At 45.9% G+C, this 23,802-nt stretch overlaps 2 protein-coding genes across 8 annotated transcripts in view; both read left to right on the top strand.

Annotated features, from left to right (window-relative positions):
* kiaa0753 (KIAA0753 ortholog) overlaps positions 1-7,889 on the top strand; it is a 30,724-nt gene extending 22,835 nt beyond the window's left edge. For all 5 annotated transcript variants that reach the window (XM_055895686.1, XM_055895685.1, XM_055895684.1 and 2 more), the window contains exons 16-17: positions 3,164-3,394; positions 4,570-7,889. In XM_055895686.1, coding sequence (XP_055751661.1) covers positions 3,164-3,394; positions 4,570-4,723 — 385 coding nt within the window. In that variant the 3' untranslated portion in view covers positions 4,724-7,889. The remainder of the gene's footprint in view (positions 1-3,163; positions 3,395-4,569) is intronic.
* Positions 7,890-21,461: 13,572 nt separating this feature from the next.
* Positions 21,462-23,802, top strand: part of LOC129831988 (membrane-associated phosphatidylinositol transfer protein 3-like) — a 142,548-nt gene continuing 140,207 nt past the window's right edge. For all 3 annotated transcript variants that reach the window (XM_055895679.1, XM_055895678.1, XM_055895682.1), the window contains exon 1: positions 21,462-21,885. In XM_055895679.1, coding sequence (XP_055751654.1) covers positions 21,861-21,885 — 25 coding nt within the window. In that variant the 5' untranslated portion in view covers positions 21,462-21,860. The remainder of the gene's footprint in view (positions 21,886-23,802) is intronic.

The raw sequence follows: 23,802 nt of genomic DNA, 5'->3' as shown, positions 1-23,802 counted from the left end.
ATGTGTGGGCAGAACTGAAAAAGTGTGTGCGAGCAAGGAGTCCTACAAACCTGACTCAGTTACACCAGCTCTGTCAGGAGGAATACGCCAACATTCACCCAACTTATTGTGGGAAGCTTGTGGAAGGCTACCTAAAACGTTTGACCCAAGTTAAACAATTTAAAGTCAATGCTACCAAATACTAATCGAGTGTATGTAAACTTCTGACCCACTGGGAATGTGATGAAAGAAATAAAAGCTGAAATAAATCATTCTCTCTACTATTATTCTGACATTTCACATTCTTAAAATCAAGTGGTGATCCTAACTGACCTAAGACAAGGAATTTTTACGAGGATTAAATGTCAGGAATTGTGAAAACTGAGTTTGGCTAAGCTGTATGTAAACTTCCGACTTGTATCTATACTCCATAAGATGCTGTAGATCCTTATCTCTCTCTGTGACCTGGGTTGAATTGGGGTGAGTGATTTATTTTGGAGAAGATGGGTGATTGTGCTGGGGATGATGGGTGATTGTGCTGGAGATGATGGGTGATTGTGCTGGAGATGATAGGTGATTATGATGGGTGATGATGATTATGCGTGGTTATGATGGAGATGATGGGTGGTTATGATGGAGTTGATGGTAGATTTATGATGGAGATGGGTGGGTAGAGAATCTACTCTTCAGTATGCGTCTGGTGAGAGCAGCGGAGTGGGAGTGGGGGGATCATGCATCATTGGAGCGGAGGAAAAGAGGTCTCCATGGTGAGAAGACATAGTGGAAAGAGACTGTCCCTCGCTGGCTGACCACAGCTCACAGCTCCACCACCACCACCAAGACAAACAAATCAATAGTCAGATTAAAGACTGGTCTGCTGTTGCTCCATTCTATCTAAAGACTGATTTTTTTTCTGTTCTCTCCAGTCTTTTGTCCAGGGCTTTCTGACCCTGTTCCTGGAGAGCTACCCTCCTGTATGTTTTCGCTCCAACCCCAGTTGTAACTAACTTGATTCAGTTTATCAACCAGCTTATTATTAGAATCAGGTGTGCTAGATTAGGGTTGGAGTGAAAACCTACAGGACGGTATCTCTCCAGGAACAGGGTTGGAGAGCCATACTTTTGTCCCTGGTGTGTTCCTCTTTCTCTCAAACTATCACTCTCTTGTACTGTTCTCTCAGAACAATCTCTTCTAAGCCGTAAACTTGTTACAGGAGACGAGCATCTCAGTAGATTTGGTGCGGTGATGGCTGTTACCCGCCCATCTAATCAACCTCTAGCTCCCAAGAAACTCCAACACTGCCCCTGTCTCTGCGATTGGCCCTGATGGGTAGAACCATCTGTTATTGTTGTAGGCAGAAAGAAAATAAAAGTTGCTTCCACATTGTAATGATTCACCTCCTTTTCTCTGCACTGCTTTCTCGCTCCACCTGTTTTCTTAATGCATTGATTTCTCCCTCTGCTCTCAGAACCTAAGCACCATTTCTCTAGCAGTAGAGCTGTAGCCAGCATCTTCCCCTGAATCACCCCCCACTATCTCTGAAAACAGATTTGGGTCTCTCTCTTTCTCGTTATTTCACTCTCTCTCGTGCGCTCAGCTCAGTCTGCTTCCTGTTTGATATATCAAATATGGAGCTGGTGTTTTGCCACTTACTCTGTTTCCTTGGCGATAGACTTCTGGAGTTGTTGGAGAAGAATGAGAAAACGTAAGATATTTGAAGACAATTTCACACACTTCGCTGTGGGAATTTATGGCTCAGGCTGCTCATCAGTTTGAGTTGTTTGTGTTTTTTCCCACTCTGCTTTTCTGTAGTAGGTGGATGTGAGAGGGCTAGGTTTGTCAGGCTATAAACAGACTGCAGCTACCCTCTCCCTCTGTCAGCAACTGCTGCCCATTCACAACAGTGAACAGACTGCAAAATATTCACCACTGACAATCAACATGTCAGTGAGTGTGTCCTCATTATCTCCTAACTTTCTAAGCGTGCTTGTAGAGCCAGGAGAAAGAGTAGTGCAGCTTGTATATTTTACTGGAAATGTTAACATTCACATCGTCTTACCATGCTCTTATACCCACCAAGGTGAAAATCACTCAATGATAAATATGCAGAATTAATCTTCTCTTTCGTGAAAATGTGCTGCCACTTGAATTTGTGTTTCCTGGCTGTGCCGGCAGGCTGGTGCCCTCATTCCCACACTCTTAGAGTTGCACATAATGCCTGGGAGCCTTCACACTGCTTTTCATCTAAATGTGTTATTCTTTTTTTCGTGGACATAAAGGAAACCTTGCAGCAGGGAAAAAGGGAAATGATCGCCACAGTGACCCTTAAATGACCCAAGAGCATAAATGGGCCCTGTGTGTAGTCCAGGGATGAAGCGAATTGGTTGGGCTAGCAGTGAATTACCCACCCTGGCACTTCTCCCTGTGTGTCTGTGTGCCCACAGCCTGGCCTCATGTTGTGCAGACACCAAGAACAGCAGGAGCAAACAGCCAGGGATGGGACTGGACTGGGCCTGGGTTGGTGTGTGGGGAGAACATTATAGAGACATTTTGCTCGTGGAACTGCTGCATCTGTCTCTAAATATAGTAACAGCCAGAGTGCTGTTGCCAGAGCTGGACTGATTTGCTCACAGAAAAAAATATTACAACCCTGGCCTTGACATTGCCCACCTGAGCCCCTCAGGGAAGTGTGGGGGTGAGGGATGTGAGTGGAGCACACAGACCTTAGGATGTAGCATCACACCCCTCTCAACCTCCTCTCTGGGTGTGTGCCTCTTCGGGACCACAGTGAGGGCATGACTCTATGAAGAGGTTATTCGGTTACCAAGGGCCTCCTTCCTCTTCCAATTGACTCGGGCGCCTCTCAATATGGCAATTGGCTCCGGCCCCTACCTCGATGAATAGCAGTTCTATTCCAGGCTGCTGCTATTCCACTTCCATTGACAGATGTACCCAATTGAATCAGACTGAATGGAGAGGAGGACAATGTAATGAAAAGACGGTGTGAAGCGCCATCAGTCTGGTATTCAGCCTGAGCATCCTGTCTGTCTGTCTGTTTCTGTCTTTCTACATCCTGAGCATACTCTGTCTCTCTCTCTCTCTCTCTCTCCAGTCTGAAAACCCTGTCTGTCTCTCTCTCTCTCTCCAGTCTGAACACCCTGTCTGTCTCTCCATCTCTCTACAGCCACAGTGTCCTGTTTGAGGGCAGCATCAGGGAGGAGGTCTCCCCAGGTCAACCTGGCGGCAGCAGCACCTTCCCAGCCCCAGGGGAGAGGTGGGGAGACGGGACGCGGCTCTCTGTGCCAGCCAGCATGCAGAGGAATATTCAGCAATACAGACAGGACCACGAAGCCTACCTCCGCCTGGTAGCCCACGAGGCTGTGGGCAGCTTCAACCCCTGGGCCATTGCAGACAGGTGAAACGGCACTACTTTTGATCAGGGACCTATGGGTACAGTTTTACTAGTTCCATTTGGGATGCAGCCTAGCAGTACAGGCACAACTATAGTACTTTTCAATGTTTCACTTTCTCAAATGTACGTTTTGCTGCTTGGGTTTGTTGTCCCCTGAGCCATCTCGACAGATTTGTCAGATTTGCCAGCCAGTTATGAATGACACTGTGTGTAGGAGGATGGATTATTCACCTGGCTACACAACTCTTCCACAAACATTGTGCTCTTTGCTTATTCAAACATTAGGCCCAGTGTTTGACTAGTTGTGGGGTGCGTGTGTCTGCATGGTTTAGCATACTGCGCTACAGGATCTGGTCTCTGGTGTTCACAGTTGTTATTCTAGCCCACCCACACATTTGCATATTTAAAATAATTCTTAAGTTGGTGCAATGCAGAGAATCCCACTTGTCTCTATGAGTATACTGCATGCATTAGAGTGTGATAGATCAGAAACACATTATATTCAGGCATTTTAAAGAGAAGCAGATATAATTGAATTATCTGGCAATTTTTCTTAACGTTACCAAAGGAGAGATACTCAGGTCTGGCATTTGGAGATGCCTCTCTCCTCTCACCACATACGTGTGAGGGAGTGTGAATTGCTGCAAAAAAAGTGAGCGAAGAAAATCAGCCCTGCCAGCCGAGGGACAACTATTATTGTTGCCTCGTTACTTTTAGAGAGAGAGAGATGAGAGCAATGACATGAGAGAGCGATGACAGGAGAGAGAGAGATGACAATCATATGCCATCCTCTTGAGCTATGCATCTGAACTATTCTTCATTTGTTGGGGGAGGGAGGTTGTTTCAGAGGGACCAGTCCAATTACTCCAGTATCAAGGGAAAGATGGGGGGTAATGCCATGTCAATTAGCCTGCTATTCTCACTCATCAGAGTAACCTGTCTATCTGTCAGATGTTGGTAATAAGCTGCCCATACCAGTCAGTGTGTGGTGAGGTCCCTGATGTGTGCTCCCTCCCTCTGTCTGATTTGAAAGACTAAGCAAGAACAAACTTGTATTTTGTTACATGGGTTTTTTTGGTAAGCAGAATGGCTTTTCAGCTTTATATACAACTTTATCTTTTAGTTTGGTTCAGGGACTCCTGACATGTTTCTTTCTCTAATTCTCCTTCTGCTCCCAGTCTGTCAGAGGAGCTTATGTCCGAGGCCCTGGCTGACGTAGCAGCAGAGTTCCAGGACGTCTGTGAGGAGTACGCAGAGGCTGTCTTCACCTCCGAGTTCCTTCAGCCAATCACGTCGCCTCCTGCTTCAGTTTCATCGTTAGACATCCAATAGATCCTCTTCCTATTCACAGACATTGGGCGAGTTAGTTAGGTGTACTGCGTAGGTGGATATTTCAATTCAGGACCAACAGAATAGTCAAAAAAGTGCAAATTCCACAGTCAGGAAAACATCCTGACTGCATTGATGTGACAATATTCAGAATAGAATGGAACTAAAGCAATGCAGATTATTCCTATTTGGCAGGTTCCTTTCTGTTGTTCTTACAGAGGGATGGGTGAATTCCACTGGGAAAGTTGGTTTTGATAAGTTTAGAGAGAATATTACTACATTACAGGGGATTAGAAGATTATGTCTCCCCTCTTTCCATAAATAAACCTCTCCCAGAGGATTACTCACCCTTTCCGTTTCCACATTGAAACATGGAAGTAAATGAATTGTTTGGGGGAATTAACAATAGGGGGTAAGCAAGCCAAGGGCGCGATTCATTGGTTAATAGGAAATCCGGATAGCAAATTGCAGTCATTGAAATTGTGTGCTTCACTTCCCATGGCATGCACCAAATACTCTGTTAGCCAAATTACACATTTTAAATTCAATGAGAGTGCATATATCATGAGTGCACGTTGGATGAAGGAGCGGCCTGAGCGGATGTTCTCAGGCCGTGGAGAGAGACTTGAAAGCAGCTGTGAAGGAGGAGAGAGACACATCCAGATGTTGAGTTGGCCCCTAGAGGAGCTGACTGTGACAGGGGACAGAGAGTGACTGTTGAGTTGGCCCCTAGAGGAGCTGACTGTGACAGGGGACAGAGAGTGACTGTTGTGTTGGCCCCTAGAGGAGCTGACTGTGACAGGGGACAGAGAGTGACTGTTGAGTTGGCCCCTAGAGGAGCTGACTGTGACAGGGGACAGAGAGTGACTGTTGTGTTGGCCCCTAGAGGAGCTGACTGTGACAGGGGACAGAGAGTGACTGTGGAGTTGGCCCCTAGAGGAGCTGACTGTGACAGGGGACAGAGAGTGACTGTTGTGTTGGCCCCTAGAGGAGCTGACTGTGACAGGGGACAGAGAGTGACTGTTGTGTTGGCCCCTAGAGGAGCTGACTGTGACAGGGGACAGAGAGTGACTGTGGAGTTGGCCCCTAGAGGAGCTGACTGTGACAGGGGACAGAGAGTGACTGTGGAGTTGGCCCCTAGAGGAGCTGACTGACAGGGGACAGAGAGTGACTGAGTGAATTAGCTCACTCTGAATCAGACACAATTCTCTCCGCCAACTGTGTTTTGTGTGGGTGTCTGAATATATACAGGCTTATGCACGTACACATGTCTCACTCTCACAGTTCTGTTTCTTCCCAGAGCTCTACACAGATTGGAATCTAGGAGCCATTGCAGCATTATAATAGGAGTTTTTGAATTGCAGAATACCTGAAATTGAAAAGCATATTGTTTGTCTGTGAGAGTCAGGGTGGCTCATTTCTAATTATTTTTCATTGTCATTGTGCTGGATGCTGTCTGTTGATACCTAGGTTTTGAATGTATCACCTCCCGCCCCAGACAGCCAACACAGACTCAACACAGAAATGTATTTTCAACACAATTAACAAACAGAACAACAAGATCTGTTTATGATCTATTCTGATCTGTTTACACATAACACAGAACATAATGAAATTGGTTTTGTGTGCTTTGATGCATTTTATTCATGTGATGTTTTATGGCACATTCATGGCAGACTGTTTTATACTGATGCCCAAAGTTTATTTCGTCATAACTTTTTTTCTGGGACAATACTTAAAGGTTGTTTTATTTTGTCAAAATTAGGTATCGGGTGATTCACTTGAGAACTTTAATGATATTAGTATGAAAACATATTTTTAAAATGAGATGCATTATCAATTTGAACTACAGCCTCCCATATACAGGAGTGTTCTAATGGTGAGAATGGCCTGTCCCTACAGTATGTTAGCCAGCATAATTATCCTTGTCAAAGACAGAATTCATGTGACCATGAATATTGACTAGTCATAATATGAACTATGTGGAACACACAGTGACTCATTTTGAGGCAATATGTCCATTCAGGTTGGATAGAATCATTTTAGGTGTCCCTCGGGGACAGTTCAGCTGATGGCTGGCACATTTCACAATTCTTAGAAAATTTAATATGATCTTTAGCCAAGTGAGATCATTTTTCTCTCTATAGTATCCATATGGACATATTTACCTATTTACAGAAGCAGTGATATTCTCCTTCTCTGAACAGCTACGGAAGAGATTGTGGTAGTTAGATCCATGCTCTGGGTGTGGATATGGGAGAGGAGTGCAGCTGCTCCAGTTGAGAAATTGATCCGTACATTATGTGCCCTCCCTGGGCTGTGATCTCCCTGACGTCATCATATAGTCTGACCTATAAAATCTCTGCATCAGCAACGAGAGAGAAATACCCTTGTTTCCCCCTCAATACAAGGCTGTGGGTAATCTTAAAGCAGTGGCAGTCAGAGCTAGCTATCAAATATGAAACCCTTATCCTTGCTTTGTCATAAGGCATGGTTAGAATTTGACGATGTATTGAAAGCTAAGTCTGTGTGGATGGTTAAAAGGTTAAATTAATTTATTTCAGACTTGAAGTGCAACGTTCATTGTTGTTTATAGACAATCTGCACATCTCTTGGCTTCTTTTCTGCTAGAACCCACTGACCTTCACTCTGGAACAACCCCATGTCTCTTATAACAGACTGGTACATAAATGGGACAAATCCAGTAGTGTAGAAAGACAATTGGTTCTGAGTGCTGAGATCTGGTGCTTCGAGTTTCACCCCCTTTTACCCTCAGAACAGCCTCAAATCGTCAGGGCATGGACTCTACAAGGTGTCAAGCTTTCCACAGGGATGCTGGACCATGCTGACTCCAATGCTTCCCACAGTTGTGCCATGTTGGCTGGATGTTCTTTGGGTGGTGGACCATTCTTGAAACACACGGGAAACTGTTAAGTGTGAAATACCCAAAGGCATTTTCAGCCTTGATGGAAACCATCAAGCGTAACGTGATAAACATCCATCCCCCACCAGCCTTTGCCTTCCTACTGATTCTCTGTCTGTTTGCTTTTTGTTTGTTTACTTTGGAAAAATATTGTGTGCTTGTTTTCAAAATGCTTAATGTGGTTGATAAAGAATTTAAACCATGTATTTATATTTGTTTTTGAATAAACAGTTTTTTTATGAACAACCCATGCTGTATCATCTGTCATAGTAGTGGGGAAAGATGAGTTGGGGGGATGTCATGTCTCAAAGCAGAGCCTGCTGTACACTTGGCACACTGCCCTTAGTGGCTTGGGATGAGATTGTTTCTAAAGAATAAACTTATTCTACCTAAATTTAATTAGTGAGGCCAATGGGCGTAATAAATTCTATCTATCTCGCTGTCTTCCTGGACCTGCAGGCTGTTTCCTTTCACTCTCTCCTGCTAGAATCTCAATACAGTGTCTTGGGCCAGAAGTATTTTGTCATTGGTCATTCTGACTGGTACAAATAGCCTGGGCCCTCATGGGGTTGGGTAATATAGCGTGGCTGTGGCCGGTACACAGATTGGAGGGAGATGGCTCAGTCTCAGGCATTTGGCTCCATTGATAGTCATTCGAAGGCATCAGGGTGCAGAGCTGCAGATAGAGTGATGCTGGTGCTGCTCTGATCCCAGGTTATGACCTGTTGTGTGGTCATGTGTTAGCTAGAGGATAGAACTAGGGTATAACTGTATATCTATTGTTGCACCGCTGTGCACAACAACATACAATCACTGTTCTCCCATGTTTCCCACTGCGTTTGGTAGATGGTTCAAGTTGGGACTTTACTATTAGTTTTTCAGGTTCTATTCAATTGGGAATCTACAATGATTTTTTCAGGTTCTATTCTGTTGGGAATCTACAGAGATTTTTTCAGGTTGTATTCAGTTGGGAATCTACAATGAGTTTTTCAGGTTGTATTCAGGTTGAGAATCTACAATGAGTTTTTCAGGTTGTATTCAGGTTGAGAATCTACAATGAGTTTTTCAGGTTGTATTCAGGTTGAGAATCTACAATGAGTTTTTCAGGTTGGGAATCTACAATGATTTTTTCAGGTTGTATTCAGTTGGGAATCTACAATGAGTTTTTCAGATTTGGGAATGTAGTATTTTTCGTGTTATAGTACACTATCTTGTTTTCTGTTGAAAGGGCTTGGGTCGGGAACATGGGTGACCTTTGGTAATATGATTTCTATATATAGGGATTAATATGATATTACAGTTTTTTTTTTTCAATTGCTAACATGTATTGGTTTAAACTGAAGTCACATTGTCAAAACTCTTCACACAGTCAGTGAAACAGAAGTGTATGTGGACCAAACTGAACATTTTTCAATTGCTTTCACACATAATGCATTCAATGACCACATTCTCTCTGAAATCCATGAACTCTGTTCTCATTCATACTCCACCACCTGCAAAACTATATATGTGCAGCACATATTTTCAAATGCCAAAACTGTTGAAAACACATTCAAAACAGAATGATGGCAAATGTCGTGCATTTCTGCAGTAACCAGATTGAAACATATAGAACATATTTTATCATTCCGAACACAGCTGATTGCAATTTCAGCTGAAAGCATACCCAAGTGTCCTGTTTTTAGTCTCCTTACCAAACAGACAAAAGAAGAAAGCTTTGGAATGATTTAGTTTGGAAACATGGATCAAGGAAGACAGGTTGGTGGGGAAAGAAGAGTGGCAGGGAGAGGGAGAATGCGTGGAGGACAAAGGAGAGGAAGACAGCTTGGTGGGGAGAGAAGAGTGGCAGGGAGAGGGAGAATGTGTGGAGGACAAAGGAGAGGAAGACAGCTTGGTGGGGAGAGAAGAGTGGCAGGGAGAGGGAGAATGTGTGGAGGACAAAGGAGAGGAAGACAGCTTGGTGGGGAGAGAAGAGTGGCAGGGAGAGGGAGAATGTGTGGAGGACAAAGGAGAGGAAGACAGCTTGGTGGGGAGAGAAGAGTGGCAGGGAGAGGGAGAATGTGTGGAGGACAAAGGAGAGGAAGACAGCTTGGTGGGGAGAGAAGAGTGGCAGGGAGAGGGAGAATGCGTGGAGGACAAAGGAGAGGAAGACAGCTTGGTGGGGAGAGAAGAGTGGCAGGGAGAGGGAGAATGCGTGGAGGACAAAGGAGAGGAAGACAGCTTGGTGGGGAGAGAAGAGTGGCAGGGAGAGGGAGAATGTGTGGAGGACAAAGGAGAGGAAGACAGCTTGGTGGGGAGAGAAGAGTGGCAGGGAGAGGGAGAATGTGTGGAGGACAAAGGAGAGGAAGACAGCTTGGTGGGGAGAGAAGAGTGGCAGGGAGAGGGAGAATGTGTGGAGGACAAAGGAGAGGAAGACAGCTTGGTGGGGAGAGAAGAGTGGCAGGGAGAGGGAGAATGTGTGGAGGACAAAGGAGAGGAAGACAGCTTGGTGGGGAGAGAAGAGTGGCAGGGAGAGGGAGAATGCGTGGAGGACAAAGGAGAGGAAGACAGCTTGGTGGGGAGAGAAGAGTGGCAGGGAGAGGGAGAATGTGTGGAGGACAAAGGAGAGGAAGACAGCTTGGTGGGGAGAGAAGAGTGGCAGGGAGAGGGAGAATGTGTGGAGGACAAAGGAGAGGAAGACAGCTTGGTGGGGAGAGAAGAGTGGCAGGGAGAGGGAGAATGTGTGGAGGACAAAGGAGAGGAAGACAGCTTGGTGGGGAGAGAAGAGTGGCAGGGAGAGGGAGAATGTGTGGAGGACAAAGGAGAGGAAGACAGCTTGGTGGGGAGAGAAGAGTGGCAGGGAGAGGGAGAATGCGTGGAGGACAAGGAGAGGAAGACAGCTTGGTGGGGAGAGAAGAGTGGCAGGGAGAGGGAGAATGCGTGGAGGACAAGGAGAGGAAGACAGCTTGGTGGGGAGAGAAGAGTGGCAGGGAGAGGGAGAATGCGTGGAGGACAAAGGAGAGGAAGACAGCTTGGTGGGGAGAGAAGAGTGGCAGGGAGAGGGAGAATGCGTGGAGGACAAAGGAGAGGAAGACAGCTTGGTGGGGAGAGAAGAGTGGCAGGGAGAGGGAGAATGCGTGGAGGACAAAGGAGAGGAAGACAGCTTGGTGGGGAGAGAAGAGTGGCAGGGAGAGGGAGAATGCGTGGAGGACAAGGAGAGGAAGACAGCTTGGTGGGGAGAGAAGAGTGGCAGGGAGAGGGAGAATGCGTGGAGGACAAGGAGAGGAAGACAGCTTGGTGGGGAGAGAAGAGTGGCAGGGAGAGGGAGAATGTGTGGAGGACAAAGGAGAGGAAGACAGCTTGGTGGGGAGAGAAGAGTGGCAGGGAGAGGGAGAATGCGTGGAGGACAAGGAGAGGAAGACAGCTTGGTGGGGAGAGAAGAGTGGCAGGGAGAGGGAGAATGCGTGGAGGACAAGGAGAGGAAGACAGCTTGGTGGGGAGAGAAGAGTGGCAGGGAGAGGGAGAATGTGTGGAGGACAAAGGAGAGGAAGACAGCTTGGTGGGGAGAGAAGAGTGGCAGGGAGAGGGAGAATGTGTGGAGGACAAAGGAGAGGAAGACAGTTTGGTGGGGAGAGAAGAGTGGCAGGGAGAGGGAGAATGTGTGGAGGACAAAGGAGAGGAAGACAGTTTGGTGGGGAGAGAAGAGTGGCAGGGAGAGGGAGAATGCGTGGAGGACAAAGGAGAGGAAGACCAAGAGTGGTGGTCTCTGATGAGATAAGGGCCACAATTATTGACCATGTTGTAAACCATGGTCTCTCTTTGAGAGAAGCTGGTTTAAGGGTGCAACCAAATCTGCAGCGTTCAACAGTTGCATCAATAGTACGAATTTTCCGGTAAAACAACAGGTGAGATGTGCATCCTTCAATGATAATTGAAGTACGTATTACAGTACAATAGAGTATGTTCACATTTTTACATGTCCTGAGATTTTGACATATATTGATTGTTTTGTGTTTTTCAGTAGGATCCAAAGGTTGTCTACCACAGGAAGGAGAGGCAGAATATTATCAGATGCGCAGGAAATTGCAATTGTTGACATGGTAATTGGCAACAATGCAATAAAACTATGGAAAATTCGGGACAGAGTGCTGGCAGACAATATCACTTTTGAGAATGTGAATACGGTCAGCACAACGACAATTGCCAGAGTCCCAGAGTAACATAAAATAAGGATGAAGCAGTTGTACACTGAACCCTTTCAGAGAAACGGTGAACCTGTGAAAGAACTCCGGTATCAATATATCCAGGTAAGATGTCTGTTCAATAACCAAACAGGGTACATACACAGCTATGCATAATGTAAAGTACTGTAAAACTGGATTTACTGGATTTTAGAGAGTAATGGCGAGGAAGCCAGTCAAAATGTACATACATTCATTTTTATGGATGAAGTTGGATTCAACCTGGCAAAAACACGCCGCGGGGGAAGAAATGTGATTGGACAGAGAGCAACCGTGGATGTCCCAGGCCAGAGAGGAGCTAACATCACAATGTGTGCAGCACTGTCCAGTGATGGTTTGCTGTTACACAAAACATTCATTGGTCCCTACAATACAGAGAGGCTCAGTTATTTTCTGGATGACCTGCACAATCGACTTGTGCCAGCGGAGGAGAGAGGGGCAAGAAACACCCCTACCTTCGTTGTTGTGTGGGATAATGTGGAGTTCCACCACTCTGCTGCAGACTGGTTTGCTGCACATTCCAGGATGTCAGTACTGTTCCTGCCTCCGTACTCCCCCGTCCTAAACTCCATAGAGGAGTCTGTCTCTGCGTGGAGGTGGAAGGTTTATGACCACCATCCACATGACCAGATGTCCTTACTGGATGCCATGAATGCGAGGTGTGGAGACACTTCTCCTGAAGACTGCCAGGGTTGGATTAGACATTCCAGAGGATACTTTCCAAGATGTATCGCCAGAGAAGACATAAGATGTGATTTTGATGAGAACTTGTGGCCAAATGCAGGAGCGAGGGAGAACTAGAACCCTCACAGTACTGTACACTATGAGTGATTATACTATACATGTTGATGAGAACTAGAACCCTCACAGTACTGTACACTATGAGTGATTATACTATACATGTTGATGATGTTTTTTGGTAATTATTATTGCAGCCCTGAATTTGTTTTTGGTTTCAACTTTTTATTTTTCACAAGTAAATTACTATATGCAAAGATATAGAAAAAATACAGCCTGTTGAAGCAAATTGCTGCATTTCTGATTCATTCTTGTTACATATACTTTAGTACAGTCAATTAAGTGAAAATGTGTTATTCTTATTCTATAATGAAATACTGATTCATCTGAAAAATCATTCAAACTTCAAAGAAAAGTTATTTTATGTAAAGCTCCCTGTTAGTGTTTTTAGGTCAGTGTGTTATGAGTGACAATGTACGTTTTCTGAGTGAGAATTGTTGCCAGTGTTCTGGTCGAACGAGCTTATTTTGAGACATGTATGAAGTGTTTTGGTGGTTTGAGTGAGTTTTGGAGGTGAGATTAACTGTTTGGCCAAGATGCATGTTGGTAATGCAGACTGTGTGAAGAGTTTTGAAAAAGTGGTATTGACTGACGCTTGTTAGCGAATGAAAAAAACTGTAGTATGTTTATCTAAATGGGCGTTTCACATACAGACAGCAGGTGTCAGTTTCAGCCTATTCAAAGTGGTCTAAAATAATAGATTTGATTTGATGATATGACAGTGATCTAAATTAATAGACAAATCTGGTCTCAGAACACTTCGTATTATTATGTATGTAAATCCAAGACACTCATTTCAAATCAAATTAAAATGTATTTGCCACATGCACCGAATACAATTCACCTTACAGTGAAATGCTTACTTACAAGCCCTGAACCAACAATGCAGTTAAGAAAGATAAGTGTTAAAAAAAAGTATTTACAAAAATAAACTGAAGTAAAAGAAGAAAATAATAAAAGAGCAACAATAAAATAAAAGTAGTGAAGCTATATACAGGGGTTACCGGTACAGATTCAATGTGTGGGGGCACATGTGTGTGTGTGTAGGGGGGGGGGGGGGGGGGGGGAGAACGCAAATAGTCCGGGTAGCTGTTCATGAGTCTTATAGCTTTGGGTAGAAGCTGTTAAGAAGCCTTTTGGACCTAGACTCGGCGCTCCGATACCGCTTGCTGTGCGGTAGCAATTTTTCGGGCCTTCCTCTGACACCGCCTGGTATAGATGTCCTGGATGGCAGGAAGCTGGGGCCCGGTGATGTACTGGGCCATACGCACTACCCTCTGTTGTGCCTTGTGGTCGGAGGCCAAGCAGTTGCCATGCCAGGCAGTGATGCAACCAGTCAGGATGTTCTCAATGGTGCAGCTGTAGAACTTTTTGAGAATCTGAGGACCCATGACAAATCTTTTCAGTCTCCTGAGGGGGAATAGGTATTGTCGTGCCCTCTTCACGACTGTCTTGGTGTGTTTGAACCATGATAGTTTGTTGTTGATGTGGACAAAGGAACTTGAAGCTCTCAACCTGCTCCACTACAGCACTGTTGATGAGAATGGGGGTGTGCTCGGCCCTCCTTTTCCTGTAGCCCAAGATCATCTCCTTTGTCTTGATCACGTTGAGGGAGAGGTTGTTATTCTGGTACCACACTGCCAGGTCTCTGACCTCCCTATAGGCTGTCTCCTCGTTGTCGGTAATCAGGCCTACCACTGTTGTGTCGTCGGCAAACTTGATGATGGTGTTGGAGTCGTGCTTGGCCATGCAGTCATGGGAGTACAGGACGGGACTGAGCACGCACCGCTGAGAGGCCCAAGTGTTGAGGATCAGCGTGGCAGATGTGTTGTTACCTACCCTTACCACCTGGGTGCGGCCCATCAGGAAGTCCAGGATCCAGTTGCAGAGGGAGGTGTTTAGTCCCAGGGTCCTTAGCTTAGTGATGAGCTTTGAGGGCACTATGGTGTTGAACGCTGAGCTGTAGTCAATGAACAGAATTCTCACGTAGGTGTTCCTTTTGTCTACGTGGGAAAGGGCAGTGTCTAGTGCAATAGAGAGTGAGTGAGAAAATTGGAGTGAGTCTAGGGTTTCTGGGATAATGGTGTTGATGTGAGCCATGACCAGCCTTTCAAAGCACTTCATGGCTACAGATGTGAGTGCTACAGATTGGTAGTCATTTAGGCAGGTTACCTTGGTGTTCTTGAGCACAGGGACTATGGTGATCTGCTTGAAACTTGTTGGTATTACAGACTCGTTCAGGGACAGGTTGAAAATGTCAGTGAAGACACTTTTTTTTTTTTTTTTTAACTAGGCACCTGCCAGTTGGTCAGTGCATGCTGCGGAGTACACGTCCTGGCAATCCATCTGGCCCTGCGGCCTTGTGAATGTTGACCTGTTTAAAGGTCTTACTCACATCGGCTACTGAGAGCATGATCACACAGTCATCCGGAACAGCTGGTGCTCTCATGTATACTTCAGTGTTGCTTGCCTCGAAGCGAGCATAGAAGTAATTTAACTAATCTGGTAGGCTTGTGTCACTGGGCAGCTCGCGGCTGTGCTTCCCTTTGTAGTCCGTGGCAAGCCCTGCCACATCCGACGAGCGTCAGAGCCGGTGTAGTACGATTCAATCTTAATCCTGACGCTTTGCCTGTTTCATGGTTCGTTGGAGGGTATAGCGGGATTTCTTATAAGCATCCAGGTTAGAGTCCCGCTCCTTGAAAGTGGCAGCTCTACCCTTTAGCTCAGTGCGGATGTTGCCTGTAATCCATGGCGTCTGGTTGGACTAGGTATGTACAGTCACTGTGGGGACGACGTCATCGATGCACTTATTGATTAAGCCAGTGACTGATGTGGTGTACTCCGCAATGCCATCTGAAGAATCCTGGAACATATTCCACTCCACTATGTCTCCATGTCATGGCTTTTGCGCCATCAGTTCAGATACCAACACATCTTGACTACCAAAGTTCATTTGATGTCACAAAGCTGTCCAGTACTATAAAATATCCTCTCCTGTTGTCCTAGTTTCCAGTGGTTTGCAGAAGAGGATGTCTTCCTTAATTGACCCCCCATAAACGTAACGGACATATACCAGGAGCTGTGCCAGGCTCGCCACGTCTGTTGACTCATCCAGCTGTAACGCATAGAATTCACTGGCTTGTATGCGAAGCAGTAATTGTTTCAAGACATCTCCTGCCATGTCACTGATGCGTGTTATTTGATGAAGTCATTGTCTGTATAGTTTTTTGGACCATTTCCTACAGCATTGTCCCAGCCATATCCGCGGCAGCAGGAATAATTTAGTCCTCCACAATAGTATGGGGCTTGCCTGTCCTAGCCACTCGGTAGCTCACCATATAAGACGCTTCTAGCCCCTTCTTATTAATGGTATATTGTTTTTATACATGTCTTACTATTCGAAAGTCGTCTTAATTCTCGTTCCAAAAACTCCTGTGGCTTATTTTTCAAATTGCAATGTTTTGTTTCTAAATGTCTGCACAAGAGTGAAGGTTTCATTGAGTTGTGAGAGTATTTTTGCACCTATAACACACTGTGGCTGAGGAAAGACACTACTCCCAATATAAGTGAACCCCAAATCAATGTAGTTCTTATCATATTTGCGCCTCTTCGATGGTCCAACGTCCCTGTCTGTCATTTGATGCTTTTCCGTGTAAGGGGGCAGGAGCTCTTCGGCTGCATCAGATTCACAACTGTCAATGTCCATGCTAGCTGGGCTAACAACAAATGTAGAATTACTGATGCTAGCATTGGATGTGCTCGTGGAAGCAGAACAACGTGTGTCGTCGACAGGTGCAGGTGTAGTACTGCTGGTAGTATCAGTACTTCCTGTAGAGCTGGTATGTGTCTCTATGGACCCGGGCAAACGGAATGAGCAGCAGTTACAATTGGCTACATACGGACCGTTAGTGGAATTCCCGCGAGAGAGTAACGGTTAATGTGATTGGATGTTAATTATTTGACTAGGCTACCTGTATTTGACATTGTGTTGTTATTTCGCAGAACACTAGATGGTTAAATTGTATTTTTGTAAAACAATGCTACTCAGGCGAGAAAAAAACCTCACCCAAATGTATAGCTACCTTTGGAAAATATAAATGGACTGTTTGAAAATGTGAAGATTTTTTTATATTTAAACAGAAAAATAAATAAATAATGTGAATCACATTTTTATTTGGCGTACCCCCGAAGGCATTGTGCATATTCCCAGTTTGGGAATACCTGCCCTAGACCCACTCCAATTCGCATACCGCCTCAACAGATCCATAGATGACGCAATCTCAATCGCACTCCACACTGCCCTTTCCCACCTGGACAAAAGGAACACCTATGTGAGAATGCTGTTCATTGACTACAGCTCAGCTTTCAACACCATAGTGCCAACGAAGCTCATCACTAAGCTAAGGATCCTGGGACTAAACACCTCCCTCCGCAACTGGATCTTGGACTTCATGACGGGCCACCCCCAGGTGGTAAGGGTAGGCAACAACACATCTGCCGTGCTGATCCTCAACACTTCGGCCCCTCAGGGATGTGTACTTAGTCCCCTCCTGTACTCCCTGTTCACCCACGACTGCATGGCCAAACACGACTCCAACACCATCATTAAGTTTGCTGACTACACAACAGTGGTAGGCCTGATCACTGACAACTATGAGACAGCCTATAGGGAGGAGGTCAGAGAACTGTGGTGCCAGGACAACAACCTCTCCCTCAATGTGAGCAAGACAAAGGAGCTGATCAAAGACTACAGGAAAAGGCGGGCCGAACAGGCCCCCATTAACATTGAAGGGGTTGTCGTGGAGCGGGTCGAGAGTTTCAAGTTCCTTGGTGTCCACATCACCAACAAACTATCATGGTCCAAACACACCAAGACAGTTGTGAAGAGGGCACGACAAAACATATTCCCCCTCAGGAGACTGAAAAGATTTGTCATGGGTCCCCAGATCCTTAAAAAGTTTTACAGCGGCACTATTGATAGCATCCTGACCGGTTGCATCACCGCCTGGTATGGCAACTGCTTGGCATCTGACCGTAAGGCGCTACAAAGGGTAGTGCGTAAAGCCCAGTACATCACTGGGGCCAAACTTCCTGTCATCCAGGACCTATATAATAGGCACAGAGGAAGGCTCCTGCACTGGAGCTGGAGGTTCTGGACCGTGGACCGTCGCAGGAGGTTCCGGACAGTGGACTGTCTCAGGAGGTTCCGGACTGTGGACCGTCTCAGGAGGTTCCGGACTGTGGACCGTCTCAGGAGGTTCCGGACTGTGGACCGTCTCAGGAGGTTCCGGACTGTGGACCGTCTCAGGAGGTTCCGGACTGTGGACCGTCTCAGGAGGTTCCGGACTGTGGACCGTCTCAGGAGGTTCCGGACTGTGGACCGTCTCAGGAGGTTCCGGACTGTGGACCGTCTCAGGAGGTTCCGGACTGTGGACCGTCTCAGGAGGTTCCGGACTGTGGACCGTTTCAGGAGGTTCCGGACTGTGGACCGTCTCAGGAGGTTCCGGACTGTGGACCGTCTCAGGAGGTTCCGGACTGTGGACCTTCTCAGGAGGTTCCGGACTGTGGACCGTCTCAGGAGGTTCCGGACTGTGGACCGTCTCAGGAGGTTCCGGACTGTGGACCGTTTCAGGAGGTTCCGGACTGTGGGCCGTCTCAGGAGGTTCCGGACTGTGAAACGTCACCGGAAGCTCTGGACTGGAAACTGTCGCCGGAAGCGCTGGACTGGGAATTGTCGCAAGAAGCTCTGGACTGGGGATTGTCGCAGGAAGCCTGGTGCGTGGGGCCGGCACTGATGGTACTGGACTGGTGACACGCACCTCAGGGCGAGCGCGAGGAGCAGGCACAGGACATACCGGACTGGGGAGGAGCACTGGAGGCCTGATGCGTGGGGCCGGTACAGGAGGCACCGGACTGGTGACACGCACTTCAGGGCGGGTGCGGGGAGGAGGCACAGGACGTACTGGACTAGGGAGGAACACTGGAGGCCTGATGCGTGGGGCCGGTACAGGTGGCACCGGACTGGTGACACACTTCCGGGCGAGTGCGAGGAGAAGGAACAGGACGTACTGGGCTGTGAAGGCGCACCGGAGACCTGGTGCGTATAGCCTGCATCAATGGTACCGGTTCGATGACACACCTCACACGGCAAGTGCTAGAAGCTAGCACAGGACGCACTGGGCTGTGGAAGCGCACTGGAGACCTGGTGCGTAGAGCCGGCACAAATTGTACCGGAACAATGACACACTTCGCATGGCGAGTGCGAGGAGCTAGCACAGGACTTACTGGGCTGTGGAGGCGTACATCTGAGCGAGTGCGAGGAACAGGTACATGACATACCGGACTGGGGAGGCACACTGGAGGCCTGAAGCGTGGGACCGGCACAGATTGCACCGGACTGTTAACACGCTCCTCCAAACGCCTGCTTTGCCGGTCCCACGCATCAGACCTCCAGTGCGCCTCCCCAGTCCGGTACGTCCTCGCCAACTCCATTCTCCGGTATACCTCCTCGCACTGTTCCATTGACTCCCAGGCGGGCTCTGACACTCTCCCTGGGACGACCGACCACTTCTCTACCTCCTCCCATGTTGTCACTGGTTCACACTTTCGTCTCCATCCATAATTTCCTCCCAAGCCCAGGATACCTTCTCTTCCCGGGCACGCTGCTTGGTCCCGTTGTGGTGGAATATTCTGTCACGTTCGTTTGTAGAGAAGGACCAACGCGCAGCGTGATTACAGTTCCACATAATTTATTAAAGTGAAACTATAAAACAAAACAAGAAACAAACAACGAACCGTGACTACAGAGGTGCTACATACACTAACTCAAAATTCAAAATTCAATATCCCACAAACACAGGTGGGAACAAACACTACTTAAATATGATCCCCAATTAGAGACAACGATTACCAGCTGCCTCTAATTGGGAATCATACAAATCAACAACAAACCTAGAACCCCACATAGAAATAATAAACTAGAACACCTCCCAGTCACGCCCTGACCTACTCCACCATAGAAAAGAAAGGCTCTCTATGGTCAGGACGTGACACATACTGTATCATACATTTAGCAAAATCATAACATATTGTACGTTTTTCAAATTTGGAACATATAATACGAATTGTAATTCGCAACATATCATACGAAATGTGTATTGGACATCCACAAATGAATACATACCATATGAAACGTAACATATCATAACTAAATGGAGTGTTCGGATTTCCATACACAATAATACATAATGCTCTGAGACCAGGTTGCAATATAGCATATTATTTGATATATATGACAGCTTGTTGTGAGAGTTTTTATTTATTTATTTATTTATTTTACCGTTATTTTACCAGGTAAGTTGACTGAGAACACATTCTCATTTGCAGCAACGACCTGGGGAATAGTTACAGGGGAGAGGAGGGGGATGAATGAGCCAATTGTAAACTGGGGATTATTAGGTGACCATGATGGTTTGAGGGCCAGATTGGGAATTTAGCCAGGACACCGGGGTTAACACCCCTACTCTTACGATAAGTGCCATGGGATCTTTAATGACCTCAGAGAGTCAGGACACCTGTTTAACGTCCCATCCGAAAGACGGCACCCTACACAGGGCAGTGTCCCCAATCACTGCCCTGGGGCATTGGGATATTTTTTAGACCAGAGGAAAGAGTGCCTCCTACTGGCCCTCCAACACCACTTCCAGCAGCATCTGGTCTCCCATCCATCTGGTCTCCCATCCAGGGACTGACCAGGACCAACCCTGCTTAGCTTCAGAAGCAAGTCAGCAGTGGTATGCAGGGTGGTATGCTGTTAGCCCAAGCTGTTTGACAATGTCAGAGCAGGGAAATCTATAAAACATCATAGATTAGGCACTGAATGTCTGAAGCAAGCCAGCCAGCCTTACTCCCCTGTAATGTATTTCTACACTTCACATACAATAGGCTACATCCCTAATGGTAATGCATCCATTAACTTATCTATTAACTTTTCTGATTATCCATGTATCTAATATCAGTTTGACAGTGTCCGAAATGGCACCCTTTGCCTTTATAGTGCACTACTTTTGACCAGACTAGGACAAAATTGCACTACGGTGCACACTATAGTGCACTTTTTAGTGAATAGGGTGCCATTTGGGAATCAACCTACATCCACCATCATCATAATGCTGACCATTAATGCATGCATCTGATCCATGTGGCTAATAACAGTTTCTCTCAAAAGCAACAGTCCACTCCGCACAAAGCCTAACATGTGATGTGAGCCGTCTGAGGACCATGAGGAATGTGCTGTGCTGCTATGCTGTTGAACTCTGGTTTCAGTATGTTTTATAGCTGGGTCTCTGACCTAACATTGTGTAGGAGCCAAGGCTGTAAGAAATAAAGCAAGAGTCATGACAAGGTGAGAGTCAGTCCTTGCCCTTTAGGCCCCCATCTGTGGCTCGGAGACAGTCATTATCATCATCATGTCTTTAAGGTCAATAAAGAGTCTTTGTCAAGCTATTTGTCATGTCTGCTTAATGCAGCCTACTTATGGATCAAAATACTGAAACATTAGCCACAGTCTGTTGTTTATAGGCTTATAGGTTATCTTATCTTTATTATTTTACTCTACAATCATAAAGTTGTAACGACCTAATTAAGTAGGCAGAAGTGAGATTTTGTAGATATGTGTCATTTTCCAATATGGCTATATTTGTTTCTAGACCTCACATCAATGGTTAGGAATGCATCCCATGTAATTCAGTTTGCGTCACTGTTTCACTGTGGACTCATTTCTTTTTGCTTGGAATCCCAACTGTGCAGGAGGCAGAGCCTCATACACCGGACACCGGCAAGCCACTGGAGGCAGTCTAACACTGGTTCTTGAAACAGTTGTAGTGATATGGCAGTAGTGGAGGGGAGGGCAGTAACGAAGTCTGCACAGATACAAATACTGAAAGTGTGTTTCGTACAAGAGGCAGATCCGCTGGATGTGGGTCTTGTCACCGATGAACCAGAAGAGCTCAGCTGCAGAATTCAAGACGAGACAAAAAGCGCAAAGCCTCACTGCCTCAGGGCTACCTATCCTCTGTCTGGCTGGCGTCAAGGTGCGGGGACGAAGGAGTGAGCGCCCACTCGGTTAAAACTATCTGACAAAATGACACCCCAATGACTCCGCACCTACCTTGGTAGCAGTAGAGACACATAGGTTGGGATGGCGAAGGAAACGAAAGGGAAAGGTAAGGTGCTCGGTTGAATACCTTTTTATATAGCCTACCATATCTGCTCCGGTGTCAAAGCCTATGAGGTTAACAGGTATCATGAGTCAACGTCTCGACCTAAATCATGTAAAAGGATGCCTGCGCGCTATAGCCCATTGCCATTAGACAATCTGTTGGAATGCGTGATGTTACCTTTCAGTAGGCTATCCGAATAAAATGCAGCCCGTGTCCTAGGAGATGTTTGTCGAATGGTGTGTTTAGATCATTTTTGTCGATGTTGTCTGAGTATGTTTAATGTAAATTATGTTGACTAATTTAAGGTGTGAAACGGTCATCCTGACCATTAACGGCGGGAAAAAGCGCGCACCAAATTTTGATTTGGACCTAGTAAATCACACATATACACACACACACACACCTAATATTATATATATTATATGAGCATATCAAATTATTTGGGCAAACCCTTCTCATTTCCAGAGAGACTCAAACGCTCATTAGTCTTTTTTGACAACCATGCATTCAAGGAATAATTTGCATTCAAGGAAAAATGACATTGTTAGTGGATAGGCTATCATTAGTATACACTTTTTGTCCTCACAAGTATTTAACAGTATGAAGTTGTGTGGTCTAAAAGTAAAACTGGACACATGAGTTAATAAGCAGGTTGACATTTATTGTAATGAGTCTTGTCCTGGAGCAGAAGTGAGCTATTTCCCCTTAGATAGACCAGCTGCAAAGTCAAAATGTGTCTTAATTTAAGGTTAGACATTAAGGTTAGCAGTGTGGTTAAGGTTAGGGTTAAAATGAGATTTTATGACTTTATGGCTGTGCCAGCTAGTGACCACTCTGCAGAGCTGCCTCCAGAACAAGATTCATGATGAAAAACGCTAAGCTGCAGGTGAGACAGTAAAATGAATGTTGTAATGAAGGTGTATAACTGTTTTAACTGCATATTTTCATCATACTTGGTTTGTATCCAGTTGATCACCATGGGGTTCAATACCTTACTGACAGGGGAGGACTGGGACCAGAAATCGACCCTGGGATTTCTAACAAATCGGCCCATTTCTTTCCTTGAGGCCCCCACACCAACCTATGTATTTCCTCAAGGACCCCAAACTGGCCCATTTTTTTCCTCAAGGCCCCCACACCAGCACATTTATTTCCTCAAGGCCCCCAAACTGGCCCATTTCTTTCCTCAAGGCCCCCAAACTGGCCCATTTCTTTCCTCAAAGCCCCCAAACAAGCCTATTTATTTCCTCAAGACCTCCACACTGTCCCTTTTTTTATCCAAATTGAGGCCCCTATTATTTACTAAATAATGATAATTTTGCACCCCAAAAAATGTCCGCAATACCAGATGGCCAGTCTACCCTTGCTTACTAAATCACCAATTGATCCAATTGAAAGGAATGCAATGTATCGAGGCTGCTATATAGCATTCCCCAGGGAGATGTGTTCTGTTGATTATGGAAATTGATAGCTTATTCATGATTCAGTGCATTTAATGAAATATAAAAAATTCAATGTAGACTAGTTGGTTCACCTTTTATAATGACATTCAGCATTCCACCTTCTCAATCACCTTCCGTTGCACCTTGATAAACCTTATGGTAGGTGATGAAGGTGGCAAGGGAAGGTGATAGAGACGGTGGAATGCTGAATAAATGTTGCAGTTTAATGAATGTGTTTGAGGTATAGGTAAAAACACAAGAAAGTATCTTGACTGTGTGTGAAATAGTTGGGCCCATCTTAGGTTTATTGAATTTAATTAGATAATGTTCGCATGACAGATTGTGTTCTGTCCAGCTCTATAGTGACTTCAACACATGAAGCAATGGGCTTTGGACAGCATGGGTTGTGTGTGTGTGTCCCAAATTACACCCTATTCGCTATATAGTGCACTACTTTAGACCAGGGCAGCTAGGGATC

Source organism: Salvelinus fontinalis, chromosome 33 (assembly GCF_029448725.1).
Source record: "Salvelinus fontinalis isolate EN_2023a chromosome 33, ASM2944872v1, whole genome shotgun sequence".
NCBI lineage: Eukaryota > Metazoa > Chordata > Actinopteri > Salmoniformes > Salmonidae > Salvelinus > Salvelinus fontinalis.
This window is presented reverse-complemented; position numbering and strand designations above follow the sequence as displayed.